Raw genomic sequence first — 17,634 nt, 5'->3', positions numbered from 1 at the left:
TCTTGTGAAGTAAAAAAAAAAAAAAATCCTGCAATACTCCTCAGACAACCTAACCACATCCGGTGACCCCTAAGCGAGCCAAGAGTATTTTTCACAATTATACACAAAAGACATTCGGCCGTTGTATTCATTTACAATGAAAGCCGTGCCTGCCATTTATCTGTACGAACAACAATCGTGAGTCACAGGCAACATGGATCCTTCAATGAATGAATGAATGATCGTTTTAAGGCCATTTTCCTCGCTAGAGCGGGGGTTAGCCTTGCGGGCCCCATGACAATCATGGTTGTATGATGTGTGTGTGTGTGTGTTGTTATATGCTGTTGTGTATAACAGTAAGGGAGTGGGATACTGACATACAAAGATCATACAAATGATCCTTGTAAAGGCAAAACAAATTCCTCCAAAGTCCTCAAGGAGCCAACGCATATTTATAGCAAAGGTTTATGTGGGCAATAACAAGGCATCTGCTATGATAAATACAGTAACCTACATCGTTAACGAAGAAGAATCTCCGTTTTTAATTCAGAAAAACAATCTCCATTTGGAATATTACATTTCAGAAGTGTTCCACAACTTACAAACGTCCGACACACATCGTCAGCATCAATTCCCGGTCACAAAATTGGCATAATATTCCATTAAGCATGTGCTAGCATTTCCATTTGTTCGCGAATAACAAATATGAATAATTTATTGCCTGGCAAGGGCTCGTGAATTATAGAGGAGAAGCGGAAGAAGACATTGCAGATAATGACGACACAGGCCCGAATCAGCTTCACCATTAAGGGGGTTTTGATTTGAACGGGCAAATGCACAATTCCTTTATACCAATGATCATGATCATGCTCATGTGATAAGATTGGATGCTTGACGTGACAATATCTGGTCGTAGTTGAGCGGATAGTTGTGGCGTGACCGTAAAAGACCAGAAGAACTCAACTGAACTTGAGCATTCTTTACCGAATGGTGATTGGAATTTCACCGCAAAGACCTATAATGATGGCATAGCTTATTCACTGGTCAACAAAATGTTAAAAGTTTTATGGTTCTAGTATATTTTGAGGTGATTCTAACCAACATGAACCTGTAGATTTCGATTATGATATCCAATTTTCACTAGCACATCCAGTTTTTGAGAACCAGTATACCATAGGAATATCAGCCACAACCGAAATTTGGGTCAAATTCGTCTTGTACTCACTAATCAGGACTTTGTAACGAGACTATCTGAGCTGGAAAGCGTTGCTTGGGATAGTTTTGTGGCTCTTGCTAACAATTACCTTGGAAATTTTCGAGCACCAAATTATGAAGAGCTTGTGGACAAGATGTTGAAGAGTTACCAGGCGCTCGGTGCTCGAATGTCACTCAAGATACATTTCTTCCATTCTCATCTGCACTTCTTTCCACCAAATCTTGGCGATGTCAGTGATGAACATGGAGAAAGGTTTCACCAGGAAATTGCCATCATGAAGACTCGATACCAAGGCCGATTCAATCCAAACATGATGGGCGACTACTGTTGGACTTTACAGCGTGAAAGTGATTGCTCCTGCAAACGCAAAAGTAAAGTTCAGAAGCACTTTTAATGTGATGTAAATAAAAACTTAAAGTTCATATTATTTTTTGTAATATTTTATGAAGTTCATATTATTTTTGGAGATTTACATTTTTTTATGTGATGTAAATCAGCCTGGTGTTGGGCTAGCGGTTAGGGTGCCGGCTTAGGATCCTAGCGATTCTGGGTTCGAATCCCGGTCGATCGCTGAATTAACGCCGGGGGGTTGACTCAGCCTGTCATCCTTCCGAGGTCGGCTAATTGAGTACCAGTTCACTGGTAATTCCCTGTTTGTTGTAAAAAGGCGACAAAAAGGGTTGGCGACAAAAAGGGTTGGCGACAAAAAGGGTTGGCGACAAAAAGGGTTGGCGACAAAAAGGGTTGGCGACAAAAAGGGTTGGCGACAAAAAGGGTTGGCGACAAAAAGGGTTGGCGGCAGGAAGGGCATCCGGCCGTAAAACATTGCTTCAAAAAGGGGACCAAAAAAACAACAACCATGGTCCCCGAAAAAGGCCAACCCCCGCTTGCGGGGAAAAATGGCCTCTAAAGGTGTTTTTAAAATTTTTTTATGTGATGTAAATAAAAACTTAAAGTTCATATTATTTTTTGTAATATTTTATGAAGTTCATATTATTTTTGGAGATTTACATTTTTTTATGTGATGTAAATCAGCCTGGTGTTGGGCTGGCGGTTAGGGTGCCGGCTTAGGATCCTAGCGATTCTGGGTTCGAATCCCGGTCGATCGCTGAATTAACGCCGGGGGGTTGACTCAGCCTGTCATCCTTCCGAGGTCGGCTAATTGAGTACCAGTTCACTGGTAATTCCCTGTTTGTTGTAAAAAGGCGACAAAAAGGGTTGGCGACAAAAAGGGTTGGCGACAAAAAGGGTTGGCGACAAAAAGGGTTAGCGACAAAAAGGGTTGGCGACAAAAAGGGTTGGCGGCAGGAAGGGCATCCGGCCATAAAACATTGCTTCAAAAAGGGGACCAAAAAAACAACAACCACGGTCCCCGAAAAAGGCCAACCCCCGCTTGCGGGGAAAAATGGCCTCTAAAGGTGTTTTTAAAATTTTTTTATGTGATGTAAATAAAAACTTAAAGTTCATATTATTTTTTGTGATATTTTATGAAGTTCATATTATTTTTGGAGATTTATATTTTTTTATGTGATGTAAATAAAAACTTAAAGTTCATATTATTTTGGGAGATTTACATTTTTTTATGTGATGGAAATAAAAACTTTAAGTTCATATTATTTTTTTGTGACAATAAATAGACTTATTGAGACTTAATCAAGAAATTCGCATGCTCTAAAGATTTTTTCCACACTTATGATGTACTACGTCAAGGTTACGTGATAGCGAAAACCTGAGGTCAGATTCGGATTCGTGGGCACCAAATTATTTAGAAACAGTTGAAAATAAGTCAGAACCAATTTGGCTGTTGACCAGTGTTATAGTTGGCAATTTTACTTCATGATGAAAGTTTACACCTCATTTAGGGTTTCGATGCTGCTATTAGCCTTTTAACTTAGCGTGGTGGGCATCAGTAGATACAGTATGAGGATAGCTTGGAGGTGTGCACAATCACCTCTGAGCTGTCTATCCTGGGTCCTCATCTCGGCCCAGGTCTAAACTGACCTGGTGTTTCGCAGGCAGGACGAGGCATCATTATGTCTGCCGTCTCTCGGATGGACGTTAAACTGGTGTCCAGTCAGCCGGAATTCGTTGGTGGACATTAAAGATCCCACGGTGTCCTTCGCGAAGAGTAGGCGAGCCATCGCCAGCACCATGAACAAATTCCGAATTCCTACCCTAACCTACAGAGGGCTGTGCATCAGCGGAACAGCCACGGCCTCATCCAATGATTCTACCCCGCAGCTTTGTGCTGCACAAGAACGATGATGACTTAAAAAATTATCCACCAAAATCTGATCGATTCCTCCCTGGCACATGCCCAACCTGTTCACCAAGTTTTGTCCAAATATGTCCAAAACCTTTTTTGAAAAATCCTGCTCACAGACAGACAGACAGACAGACAGACAAACAGACAGAGGTGAAAACATAACGAGATAAGACCTCAAGCGCTAAAGGCCGTGCATTCAGAGTTTGTTCGAGTTGAGAAAGAGATCGAGTTGGAGAGCAGACAATAACAAGGAGTATGGGGGAAAAGGTGTAAAGGAGATAGGCATTTGATCAATTTTGATCAATATTTAAACATTGAAAACATACAATTATTGATGTGTAAATAAACACGTCCATGCACTATGGCAGTTATTAAAATTTAATTTTTAAAAACAGTTTAACAGTCAAATGCACAAAATGTAATTTCATAGTTAAATGCACAAAAATTGCTGATGTTGAGACATCAAATAGGTCCTACCGTGCAAGGTGCCACTGTAGATATGAGAGACGTCTGCACTTGATGCCCACGGTGGCTGTTCTAAGGTGAAGTCCTTGGTAAAGACCGAGTCATCTCGCTCCAGTCGCAGATGGAAGTCCCTGCTCACAAAGCGCCAATCAAGTGATGTTCAAATCAGAACTTCAAACTTTTAAAGTTTAAACTTTCGATTTAGCAACATCGTTCTGCGGCAGGAATGGCTACTCTTAACCATATATAACTAGAAAGGTTGTTATAACAAGAAGCATTTGTAAGTTCAGTACTGGATTTGCTCGCGAGTGGATACAAAATACAGCTGCGATTAAAACTGATATGCTTCCCGCCAAAATTATTACATCATTATACATACTTGTACCAAAAATTCAAACTTCCTTTCAGCTGTCCAATCACATTTGTATCTGACATGAACTCCTTTGACCTTTGATGCAGAAATCTAATCAGTTCATCTTTTCATCATAATACATACTTGTACCAACTTTGGTCAAAATCCCAACACTGGTTCACAAGTTATCGTGATAACAGAATTTTTTTTTACCGAACACGAACTCTGACCTTTGACCTCATGACCCCAAAATCTAATCAGTTCATCTTTATATCAATATACATATCTGTACCAAGTATGACATATCCCTTTAGCCGTTCTCGAGTTATAACCTCCTGGAAAATATAGCTCCTGGGAAAACCACATTTCCAAGCTGGCCTCCAAAGCCAGTCGCCGACTGGGCATCCTCCGTCGTGCGAAGTCCTTCCTTGGCACACCTGAGCTCCTCACCACATACAAGGCTTTCATCCGGAGCTAAATGGAATACTGTTCCCCCCTCTGGGCCGGTGCTCCTGCCTCACACCTCGCTCGGCTTCACGCTGTTGAAACCAAAGCTTTCAGAATCATTGGAATCTCCCGCGATGAAGCTAACTCCGAGGGCCTTTTACTTACTCACCGCAGGCAGGTTGGTGGTCTTTCTGTCTTCTACCGACTCCTCTCCGGCCTTGCTCCCCCAGCTCTCTCTGGGCTCTGTCCCCCAAATATTCCTGCAGGTCGCACAAGATCGGCCTGCAACCCTCTTATGGTTAAACTGCCAAAATCAAGACTCTGCTCACCTTCACTCTTTCATTCCCCTATTCTCCCACATCTGGAACAAACTCCCTCACTTTCTTCAATCCCACTCCTCCCTCCAGGTCTTTAAAACAGCTGTTCACCACCATCTCTTATCTTCCCCCATCAAAAACCTTGATCTTTTCTACCCCCACTAATTCACCCCAGATACACTTTTTTGAAATACCAACTTCTTTCGTGGAAGTCCTAGCAGTGTCCATGTGTTTTATACTTCTCCCCCCCCCCCCCTTCCCATGGCTCCTCCCCCAAGTCCTCTCCCTCCCACAGATCTCCCGATGTCCCTGCTCTCAAATGTTTTGTTTGATGTGCTCCCCCTCTCTCCCCATCTTGTCTACCACTCCCCTTATTATATGTTCTATGTGTCTGTTTGATTTTTTTGTGTGATTAATGTTAGCTCTTTCACGAGCCTCGATCTTGTATACAAACAAAAAACAAAAAAAACCTATTACAGACTCTGACATTTGACCTCTTGACCCCAAAATCATACCAGTTCATCTTTGCATCATAATGCATACGTGTACCAAGTTTCACTTAGATCCCTTCAGCCATTCTCAAGTTATCACGGTAACAAAAAACGATGATGGATGGACAGACGGACTGACGGACAACCCGAAAACATAATGCCTCAGGCAACTTTGTCAGCGGAAGCATGAAAATAAATAAAATGCGTTAAATAAAAAAAGTAATAAAAAACTAAATTCGACACAGGAGGAGGCCATTAGGTCCATCAAAGCCTGTGCTATCATTACCAACTTAAGGTTCTTTGTCTGTGCTCTGATCCTTGTTAAATGCTGAGTGTCAAGCAAGGAAGTAGCTCGTACCATTTTTAGTCTTTGGTATGACTCGACCGTAGTTCAAAGTCAGTCAAAGCCCTCCCTCCCCCCCAAAGGATGTATATTCAGTATATCTCTCCCCTTCCTCTCCCCTTTCACTTCCCCTCCTCCTTCCCCTTCCCCTTCCCACCCCTTCTCCATCCCATTCCACTCTTCCCCTTACTCTCTTCCCTCCCCCTTCTCCACTCCCTTTACTCCCTCCCCTTCCCCCTTCCACTCTTCTCCCTCCCCTAACATCCCCCCCCCATCCCCCTTCTCCTCTCCCCTCCCCCCTTTACATCCATCCTTCTACCTCTCCTTCCATCTTTCTCCAACCCCCCCCCCCCCCCCCTCCCTGGGCAATGCATGGGTACTTCAGCTAGTTTTTACATAAAAATGAACTCAGGCTGGAGTATTGAGAACTTAATTTTTTTTTTAACCACTTCAACTATCTTAAACAGAAACTACAGGCATGGTGAAGCGAATGTTGTTTGAAGTATGAGCGTGTATTACCTGCCATGTGCATAGAAGGCCAAAGACAGTAACTGGGTCGATGGTGCTGCACGTCGTACTCGCAGGTGACGGCGCTGGAAGGCCGCTGTGTCGTAGGTAAGGCCTTCATGATGCCGAATGAAAGGGCCAAGTGGTCGCTCCTTTTGCCCTGTGTGGAGAAAGGACCAGCGATTAGAGCTCACTGGACTGGACCCGAGGGCATTTAACACAGGTTGTCCTCAGGTGGGCCATTATTGCAACACATCCCATAATGCGAGAGCCAAAATGCCTTATGGTAGCAATGTCTCACAAACCGAATGCTGATCTTCCTCAAATTAGAGCTAAAATGGCTTTTTGACATTTGTTCAACATGGCATTCAAATCTTCAGGAGAAGCATAATGATTTTTTGAGAAGTCAGGAAAGCTCTCATCTGTTTGTTTAAAAGCATTTCAGTTAGAAACCTTCGATGAGTTTAGACCATACCTTAACAGTCAACAGGTTTAGACCATACCTCGTTTTATTTACACCCGGAATTTATACCACATCTTCGAAGCCACATTGTGACTGAGCAAGGCCACATTGTGACTGAGCAAGGCCACATTGTGACTGAGCAAGGCCACATTGTGACTGAGCAAGGCCACATTGTGACTGAGCAAGGCCACGTTAAGTTGTGTTCACAACAATTCCGATCGGTCATGGGTGGGGTGTTGAAAGGCTGTGATGCCACCTTTCGGATACCAGGGTCGTTCGGGTAATTGGGGCTGTAGTAGCGACCATTCAACATCCTCACAGTGACATAATCATGCTTCTTGATTTTGGAGAGTAAGGAAAAAATGGCGAACATTCCGGAGTCTGTGCAGGTGGAATTTGTCTCAGTGCTGGCAAACGACGCAAGTGCAACTGTTGATATGAACGAGCCTAATGGGACTATTTGAGGGGATGGATTTCATTTGGATTAACGCTAACTATACAAGGCTGTTTTGATATAAAATATAACAAAGACATCACACATTCTCACCGGTCTAGCAGCATGACGTCGGTTGTAGGAGGGGCGGGGTTTAGTCCTATCGGGCAGCTGTGGGGTTTTTGTGGGGCTCGCCCTGCCGGTGTTGTGGGTGAATGGTTGTGGGTGAAAGCATTCGTGGCATGGCTTTTTGATGAATATAAAAACGAAGGGCAAAATTACAAGAGGCCTTTACACACAGGGGAATTATTACCATAAGCCCTACCTAAATAACAACTCCACTCCTCTGTGTGGAGACACATAAACGCTCTTACCCGGACAGTCAGCCTAACTTAATTTACATCGAGGTGAGTTCTTCTTCTTCGCGATACTCGGAGCATACTAATCTACACATTCTGAACTTCATTAAGGTATTTCATCCATACCCCAAAAACATAACAATATGTATAGGAAACGGAAGTGATGGTTGGTAATGGAGAGTGGGAGGAGCTAAGGAAAGATGGGGTTTTTGGAGGCCCAATAGGCATGCTGTGTTGTGTTGAGATTTCGGATTAAACCGTTGACGTTACCATCAAGTACATTTCGGGTAATTGCTGAATACAACAGCATCCATATATGCTTAATATAATAATGTTCGAGTCTGTTCACATCCAATACTCGTGCGCCAAGCAGAGCAGCGAGGAGCCTGTTGTTAAGTAGCACTCTTCTCTGAAAGCGATATTATAGATGGCGCTGTAATTTTAGCGGTTTGAGCATAATTATCGAGTGCACTGTTTTTATTCGTTAAACGTTTTTATTTAAACTTAAAATGTTTGATTTTTATACATTCATAACTGTTCCAGATGAGTTTTATCATTGGAGTTTATTTTATTATATTCTGTTGCCAAAAAGTTTTTTTATTCTGAATCATTCAAAAATGTACTAGAAAACCAATATTTTGCATATAAGACATTTGATTTTCGCATGTGTCGACAGTTCACAATCTGACAGTTGTGCTTTCACTTGTTTACTGGAGGCTGAGATCTAGTTACTACAAACAAAGTAAGTATTGCCTGCATCTTACTTGTCTTAATTTACGTGTGGTTTTTGATGAATGCTACTGCGTGTGGAGTTGAATCATATAATAATTATTAATAACAAGTAACTTTACAATTGGTTATTTTTTTTAAAGTTTTGAACAATTTCCAATGTTTTCTAAAAATGTTATAATTTATAACTCCTTCCATTCCAGGTCTGGTCTTTAACTGGAAAAATGGCCCAATGCAAAACACAACTGCTGTATAAGCCTGAGTTTTTGAAAGATCTGGACATGTCTGACCGACCTCAGTATGTTCAGTGCCTGCAAGTCCTTTTTTTTTTTTTTTTTTTGTATACATAATCGAGGCTCGTGAAAGAGCTAACATTTATCACACAAACAAATCAAACAGATAAACAACCAAAGTATATAAAAATGGGAGCGGTAGACAAGATGGGGAGAGAAGGGGAAGCACATAAACACAACATTTGTGAGGGACATCAGGAATGTGTGGGAGGGAGAGGGCTTGGGGGGAGGCGGCGTGGGAAGGGGGGAGGGGGTGGGAGAAGTACAAACACAAGGACACCAAGGACATCCAGGAAAGAATGTGATATTTCAAAAAAGAGGATTTGGGGTGAAATTAGCGGGGGTAGAAATGATCAAGGTTTTGGATGGGTGAAGACAAGAGATGGTGGTGAACAGCTGTTTTAAAGACCTGGAGGGAGGAGTGGGATTGAATGGAGTGGGGGAGTTTGTTCCAGAGGTGGGAGAAAAGAGGAATGAAAGAGTGAAGGTGAGCAGAGAGTCTTGATTTTGGCAGTTTAACCATAAGAGGGTTGCAGGCAGATCTTGTGCGACCTTTAGGAATATTTGGGGGACAGAGCCCAGAGAGAGCTGGAGGAGCAAGGCCGGAGAGGAGTCGGTAGAAGACAGAAAGACCACCAACCTGCCTGCGGTGAGTAAGTGAAAGGCGCTCGGAGGTAGCTTCATCACGGGAGATTCTAATGATTCTGAACGCTTTGGTTTCAACAGCATGAAGACGAGCTAGGTGTGAGGTAGGAGCACCAGCCCAGAGGGGAGAGCAGTATTCCATTGAGCTGCGGATGAAAGCCTTGTATGTGGTGAGGAGCTCAGGTGTGCCAAGGAAGGACTTCGCACGACGGAGGATGCCCAGTCGGCGACTGGGTTTGGAGGCCAGATATGAAATGTGGTTTTCCCAGGAAAGATCATGGCAGATAGTGAGACCCAAAAGCTTGAGTGACAGAACTTCTTGGAGAGGATTTTTCAGAAAGTGGATGGGAGGGTTGTCCAGTCGGTCTTTTCGGAGAGATATCGTAAAAGTGTGAGATTTGTCAGGATTGAAAGACATGTTCCACTTGTTTGCCCAGTCAGTGATTTTGTCCAGGTCTGCAGAGAGTGAGGAGGCTGCAGACTGCCGATCTGAGGGATGAGGAATGGAGCGGCAGAGAGTGGAGTCATCAGCAAAGAGATAGAGAGGATTTTCAAGAGAGTCGGAGAGATCTTTGATGAAGACCAGAAAAAGCTCAGGGCCCAGAACACTGCCTTGGGGAACTCCAGCCTGAACAGGAAGAGGAGATGAGAGAAACCCATTCAGGGCCACACGTTGACTACGACGAGAGAGGAAATCCGCCAGCCATGCGTGGAGATTTCCATGGATACCAAAGGAGGAGCGTTTGGTGAGCAGAGCGGGGTGCCAGACCGTATCGAAGGCACGTGATATGTCAAGGGAGACAGCTCTAATTTCCTGTTTGGCATTGAGGACCTCCATCCATTGTTGAGACAGCAGAAGCAGCATGTCCAGATTAGAGTGACCTGGTCTGAAACCAAATTGATGATCAGAGATCAAGCCATTGGAGATGAGGAAAGATTTCATATCCGAAGCAATTATGGATTCCATGACTTTGCTGATAATTGGGAGAAGGCTGATTGGTCCGTAGTTGCTAGGATCTGTTTTTGCACATTTTTTGTGTAAAGCGGTGATGTTGGCTGATTTCCAAGCAGATGGCAGTTGACCTTGAGCAAAAGAGAGGGTGAAGAGAACAGAGAGATGGAGTGAAAGAGCGGAAGAACAGGATTTTAGGACCCGTGGGCTGATGCCGTCAGGTACAGTTGCAGAATCAGTGTCGAGGGTTGACAGAAACTTTTCCACCTTGTCAGGAGGAAAGGACACAGAGTCCAGGAGCAGCTGGGTACGACTGGGTACGGTGGGTACAGAGAGGGATGGGTTTGGGACACAAGATTTAGAGGCGAACACAGAGTTGAGGCATTCAGCTTTTTCACGTGCGGAGTCAGCTGTGTAGCCGTTTGAGATAAGGGAGGGGATGGAGGGGGAACAAACACCAGAAACAGATTTGACCAGACGCCACCAAGATTTGGAAGAGGGAGACAGATAAGAGAGTTCGGTCTTGAGAATGGCAGAGATATTGTTTCCTGGCTCTCCTGAGGGTGGACACACACTTGTTTCGGGCTTTGTGAAAGGAAATGAGATTTTCCTCCATTTGATTTGCTTTCCAGGAGATGAAGGCAAGTTGTTTCTGGGCAACAGCCTCACCACAAGATTCTGTGTACCATGGAAGGGAGGAAGGGTATGACAACTGAAGACGAGATGGGATAAATCTGTGCATGAGAGAGAGCAATTTACTTTGGAAGAATTCCCAGGATGAGTTTATGTCAGAGGTGGTAGAGATGGGAGACAAGTCCAGATGATTGATGGCTGCTTGAAGACCGTCTTGCCAGTTGGCCTGAGTGAAATGCCAGACTCGTCGACGCTGAGGAGGCTCCCTGAGAATAGTCAGAGAGATGTCCACTTTAACAAGCACATGATCAGATGAGCCGATTGGAGCAGAAGAAGAGCAGCAGACATTTTCAGGGAAGTTAGTCATAACCAAGTCCAGAAGAGAAGATGCTCCGTTGACTGAGATCCGGGTCGGGCAATTGACAGATTGTGTCAGTCCCAGTGAGTCGCAGAAGTCCTTTGCTGAGGAGCCATGGCTGGTGAGAGAGGTACCCACACCCAGCCAACTGGCATGGTGACAATTGAAATCACCACATATGAGGAAGAGAGAGTTGGGATGAGTCGATAGAAGTTCGTCCATATTATCAGACAGCGAGGTGTAGATGGAGTCATCACTGTTTGGTGGACGGTACAACACACATATGAACAAGAGGTGGGAGCGAAGGGGAAGCCGTAGCCAGGGGTATTCCTGGGGGTGAGGTGGAGAGAGGAGAGAGGGCAGTGCAGGGCGAGTGAGAAAAAGAATTTTTGATAAAGATAGCAACCCCACCTCCAGGACGAGGCTCAGGTCTATCATACCGGAGGAGTAACCCAGGAGAGATACTAAGGAATCAGAGACATCATAAAGGAGGAAAGTTTCTGTTAAGCAGATCACGTCTGGCTTGTCAGAAGCAACCTGTATGGAGAGATCAGTTAAGTTTGAACGAAGGCCCCGGATGTTTGAGGTCCATACCGTTAATGAATAGGAAGGGGGAGCATCGGATACAGAACAGGGGGGAGCAGGGGTAGGGTAAGATGTGGAAGAGGAGGAAGAGGTAGGGAGAGCTGTTGAAGGTGTGTCAGAGATTTCAGAATAGCTCTGAGAAAGGGAAGGATGGGGCGGACAAAAGGTTTGATGGTGATTGTGTGAAGCACAATGAGGTGTTATTTGAGGAGGGGGAAGAGCGAAGCAGGAGGTTGGGGGAGATGGAGGTGAGAGTTGGAAGGGGGAAGAAGCAGGGAGGACGCTTTGAGGAGGAGGGGTGAGAGGGGGGATATGGAGAAGAAATGAGGGTGGGGAGATTTGAAGGGGAGAGGCGAGGAGGTAGTTTATGAGGGGAGGAATTAGGGGGGAGTTTAGGAGGGAAGGGACAAGGGGAGGGATTTGAAAGGGATGGAAGATGGGGGAGATTTGGAGGGGACAGGTGAGGGGGGAGTCTAGGAGGGGAGGGGCGAGGGGGAGTCTTGGAGGGGAGGGGTGTGTGGGGAGTTTAGGAGGGAATGGGCAAGGGGGGAGATTTGAAAGGGATGGGTGATGGGGAGGATTTGGAGGGGAGGGGCAAGGGGGAAGATTTGAAAGGGATGGGTGATGGGGAAGATTTGGAGGGGAGGGGTGATGGGGAAGTTTTGGAGGTAAGGGGTGATGGGGAAGTTTTGGAGGGGAGGGGTGATGGGGAAGATTTGGAGGGGAGGGGTGAGATTGGATTTTGGAAAGTGTACGATTAATGGGAAACGAACAATTATTGCAAAATGAGTTTCTTGTGACCTTCGAGTTAAAAATACGTTTAAGGACGCTGGATGGGGGGTGGAGTGCAGGAGAGTTTCCGGAATGTAGAAAAGAGGCACTGTAAGAGATGGAATTTTTTTTTGGGATGAATAGATTTGGTGAGCAAGTCGAAAGCAACCTTTTAAAGAAGAAGAAGAAAAAGGTGTTATAATATACGACAGACTACAGTACTTCAGGGGAAAGTTTCTACATTTTTAAATTGAGCAGTGAAAACTATCTGGGGAAATGGGGGAGAAACACGTGGTCGAAGAACGAACGAACGAATAAGAACAACGAATAAACGAATCAGAACAATGAATAAGAACAGAGAAGGAAATGTTTTTTTTCTTTTTGTTTTTTTTTGAGTTGAGATTTTAAACAAGGAAGTAGGCTATGGGGTGAAAAGACTGGGAAAAACAGAGAACGAAAGTTATTGGAGCACAAACGATGGACCGCTGAGAGAAAAACAAAGCCTCAAGGTAGGACACGGTAGCCTACAAGGCCTCAAAAGACACGACACAAATTAACACGATTTTCTAAACAGGTATGAAAGATTTACACCGAGAATCTTCCTAGGGACACACTATAGGTACACACACCATAAAATAAATACAGTTTTAACGAAAATACAAATGGGAACAATTACTTAACTTCGATTTTGATGGAGAGCGTGGACAGCTGCGAATAAACGAAACCTCGCCGGCAAGACCGGAAGCGGAGGCGGAATCCGGAAGCGGATTCCTCGCCAATGAATCGATGAAGGAAAACAAATTGAAGTGTCATTTGCATTCAGTTCATCCAAACTTTGTCGGAAAGCCATTGAGTTACTGGGAGGGCAAAGAAGAACAGGTAAAACGAAGTCGGATTGATGCTCCCTCGAGTTCAGCCTTTTCTCTGGAGAAAGATTCCTTGGCATCCTTTGAAATGGCGTGGTATATTGCAAGATGCAAAAAGCCCCATAACATTGGAGAGGAGCTGGTGAAGCCAGCAGCAGTGGCAGTGGTGAAAACTATTTGCAGAGCAGATGTTGCAAAGGAGATTGAATCGGTACCACTTTCTGAGAATAGCATCAAATGTCGAATTGATCTTATTTCAGATAATATTTTGGCTTAACTGACTGTGGCACTGAAAAAAGCAGGAAAATTTTCGTTGCAGACGGATGAATCAGTCGACATTGCAGGTGATGCTCAACTTATGATTTTTGTAAGGTACAGAGGAGAAGACGACATTCTGGAAGAATTTATTTTCTGCAATGCCCGGTCAAGGACATCATATTTTAAATATGATGAACAATTTTTTCAAGAAACATGATCTAGACTGGTTGAATTGTTTGGCTGTGTGCACTGACGGAGCTCCATCTATGATGGGAAGTCATTTGGGTTTTGTTACTCGTGTTAAAGCAGAAAACCCTGATATCATAATAATTCACTGTTTCTTACATCGGGAAAACCTTGCCACTCAACGTTTGCAACCGGACCTCCAGGTAGTTCTCAATAATGCTATCCAAATTGTGAATTTTGTCAAGGCCAGAGCTTTAAACTCATGTATTTTCCATTAAATGTGTGAAGAGATGGGATCACATCACCAGGTCTTGCTGTTCCACTCTGATGTTCGTTGGCTCTCTCGATGGAAGATTCTCGGAAGAGTTATTGAACTAAAAACGGAAATTGAATTTTTTTACGTGAGAAGAGACATGCACTGGCAGACTGCTTTAAAGATGCTGTTTGGCTGGCAAAGCTTGCCTATTTGGGTGACATCTTCATGCACCTGAATGAACTGAATTCAGACATGCAGGGCCATAATCATACCATGATGGACATAGGTGAAAAAATTGCCTCATTCAAGAAAAAGCTTCCTCTTTGGAAAGAAAACCTGGCGAAAGGAAAAACGGCTGCCTTTCCAGAACTGAGTGCTGTGCTGGAAGATGCATCGGAAATATCCCTTGTTGACGTCAAAAGTATTGTCTAAGATCATCTGAACATTGTTGCGTCTGAAGATCATCTGAAGAACATACATATATTGTTGCGGATTCCGTGTCTGTCGACGTACTAAGGAGGGGTTAAGACCCCGTTTCCCCAAAGACACCGGGTCCACGGGCCGTCGACTGCGACGAAGCTCGCGCCCGGTGGGTTGCAGAGCAACTCCAATCGCCAATCCCCCAACCACGGGTCGAAGGGTTATCGACTATGGTCCGAATACCTTTGAGACCTCGTGACCGGGAAGACCGGGGATTGAACCCTTCGCGATCCCACACCTCGTTCAATCAGTCGCGCCGAGCGAATCGCGCGTATGGGTCGCGTTTTTACATTACGTTATCTACAGACCTAATCGAGCACCCTAATTCGGTTCGAACGATGCCGGGTCAATGGGGAAAAAGACGCACACAAGCAGGTCAAGAGGAAATAAAACGTACACGTCTTTATTCACAAAAAGCACAGAAAAAGGACGAGAAGCAGGCTTATCATAAATCCTTACCTAACTATTCCCAACACAGGCGCCTGACACACTCGCACACAGGGGATAAGTCACACCTGTTAGACTCGTACCGGGAGGACGTGCAGATGCTGATTCGGGTGAGGGCAGTTCCTACGCGTAGCGTATGGGTCGATCCGGTAGACAGCACGGGGGTGGGTCAGCACGAAGAACGACCAGCACGGAGGACGACCAGCACGGAGGACGACCAGCACAGAGGACAACCAGCTCGAAGAACGACCAGCACGAAGAATGACCAGTACGAAGGACGACCAGCACAGCCTTTTAATCGAGGGGAAATGCCCATCTGGAAGGTTCCACGGCCTACCACTGGCAGCTGTCGGTCACATGCTGTCATTCAACCACGCCTCCCTCTGGAAGGTTCCACGTGGACCGTTCTTGCCCACCCACGAACCAACATCTTCTTCAACAACACGAGGGGTTGGGATCCTGCCTAACCCAACGCATATATGCTTTAATTACTACACAATGGAAAGGGAGATAATCTTTACATTGAATAAGAAATAACTGACTAATGCAGGCTACATGTTGTCGTGTAAGTAACTAGAGGGGGTTTATTTTATTGCTCGACCATAACAATATATATTTATATATCTATCTAAATATCCATAAAGCTCAGTTGACTTTTTGCACCACCAGATAACAGCGAAATAGAGTTGAGTAAAAGGGTGAAAATTCTACAGATGCTGTGATAAATAACTACTTCTGTCGGTTTGAATGTTTGAAAGAGAATAGACGTCTGGATCAATTTTTGAATTAAATTTCAATCCCGATTTATATATATATATAAACGTGAGTTGTCTATGTGTGTGTCTGCGTTTTATTCAGAGATGGCTGAACGGATCTTCATCAAACTTTCAGAGATTCATCAGTGAGTGCCCGGGAGTGTTTTAGGCAAAAAAAAGAAAAAGAAAAAAAAGTTCGTTTTTTTGGAGTACAAAAAAAGCAAAAAAAACAACAAAAAAAAACCGTTCGATAGTGCCGAAGCCTTTTTAAATGAATGACAGTTATATACAAGTACACATTCGCATAAATAAATACAAAACAATTACCAGACATTTGAAGACAAAAAAAATAAAACAATTCCGGAAGTGTACGAATTTGGTAGTATGGCTTCTTCTTCTTCCTGATCGGCATCACACTTAACTCAGAAACGTGAGCCACATTCACTCAGAAACGTGAGCCACTCCCATTCCCATTCCCCCCCCTCCTCCCTCTCCCCCTCCCTCCCCCCACCCCTCCCCTTACCCCCTCCCCAACCCTTTAAGATATAAATTCTCTGTAAAAGAGCTTCCACTTCTGACTGCTCCCCTTCCCCTCTCCCCAACCTTACCCACTCCTTCCCCCCTCCCTTTCCCCCACCCTCCCCTCCCCCTCCCCTTCCCCACTTCTCCTCCCCTTTAAGATATAAATTCTCCATAAAAGAGCTTCCACTTCTAACTGCTCCCCTTCCTTCTCTCCCCTCCCCCCCCCTCCCCTCTCCCCCGTTCCCCTCCTCTCCCCTCCCCACCCCAGTTCCCCCCCACCCCCACCCGGCAACGCCGGGTACTACTGCTAGTAGTAGTATATATATGTATGTATATATATATATATATATATATATATATATATATATATATATATATATATATATATATATATATAATAGATATACTGAAACGCAAAAGAAACTTACCACCTTTGAAACCTTTAAATATCAACAATAACACTGCGTGTAGTAAATGTGTGAACTTATTTGTGGACAATAGTGTCCTCACTGTCAGACAAAACGGTCATGGATGGTCACTTGAACCTTCAATGGTCACTTCATAGCACAGCTGTTGAACAGCCGTTTTGACTGTTGCGAACTGAACGTCACTGTTGCGAATATGGAATTTGGCCTCCATATCCGCTTGTAAATATTCCCCTATTTTCTCCAATACTCCCCAACTTTCCCCGATCCCCCATTCCCTAGTCCCATTGCATGTAAATAACAATCAGTAGAGCCGACCTTCCCCTTATTCCCCCATTAAATGTCGTGCCCAGGTCCACCGCACCACAGGTAGACAACTTTCGGACATCTTCCTAGTTATTCTTATTCTATGTCAGTTAAGGCCTCGTCTCCATTAATTATGACTCTTCGTTGCACCAGAATGTGATTATATGGCATCAGTAGTGAGTTTAGGACCTTTCCCATACCTCCTCCCATCTTCTTCCCCAAACAACAACAATAACAACAACTACAACAACAATTACAACAACAACAGAGGAGATGGCGGCGGAGCGGGGGAGGATGCGTCCTCACACCGGCTCGATTAGCTCCAGACCATGCGCTCCACGGGGTTACCCCGAAGGGGCTGGCTGTCAGCTCCTCGTCAGGGGCGGAGCCAGTAACCCCCCCCCGCACGCACCCAATGAGAAGCAACGTGCCGATTCCACGAGGCGGAGCTAACGAGCCGAGGGCGTGTCACTCCCCGCCGGATATACGCGGCCCCGCGCCGGATGTGACGTCAGATGCGCCTCAGCTT

At 44.7% G+C, this 17,634-nt stretch overlaps 1 protein-coding gene across 1 annotated transcript in view; it reads right to left on the bottom strand.

Annotated features, from left to right (window-relative positions):
- The window catches only part of LOC137430727 (disintegrin and metalloproteinase domain-containing protein 10), a 135,218-nt gene that overhangs the window by 53,989 nt on the left and 63,595 nt on the right, over window positions 1-17,634 (bottom strand). Inside the window, exons 2-3 of the mRNA XM_078781524.1 lie at window positions 6,396-6,543; window positions 3,939-4,057 (exon numbers count right to left, since the gene is read on the bottom strand). Of these exons, the coding sequence (XP_078637650.1) occupies window positions 3,939-4,057; window positions 6,396-6,543 (267 nt within the window). The remainder of the gene's footprint in view (window positions 1-3,938; window positions 4,058-6,395; window positions 6,544-17,634) is intronic.

This window comes from Myxine glutinosa, chromosome 7 (genome assembly GCF_964187855.1).
Source record: "Myxine glutinosa chromosome 7, kmMyxGlut1.1, whole genome shotgun sequence".
Taxonomy (NCBI): Eukaryota; Metazoa; Chordata; class Myxini; order Myxiniformes; family Myxinidae; genus Myxine; species Myxine glutinosa.
Note: the sequence above shows the minus strand (reverse complement) of the source record. Positions and strands in the feature narration are given on the sequence as shown.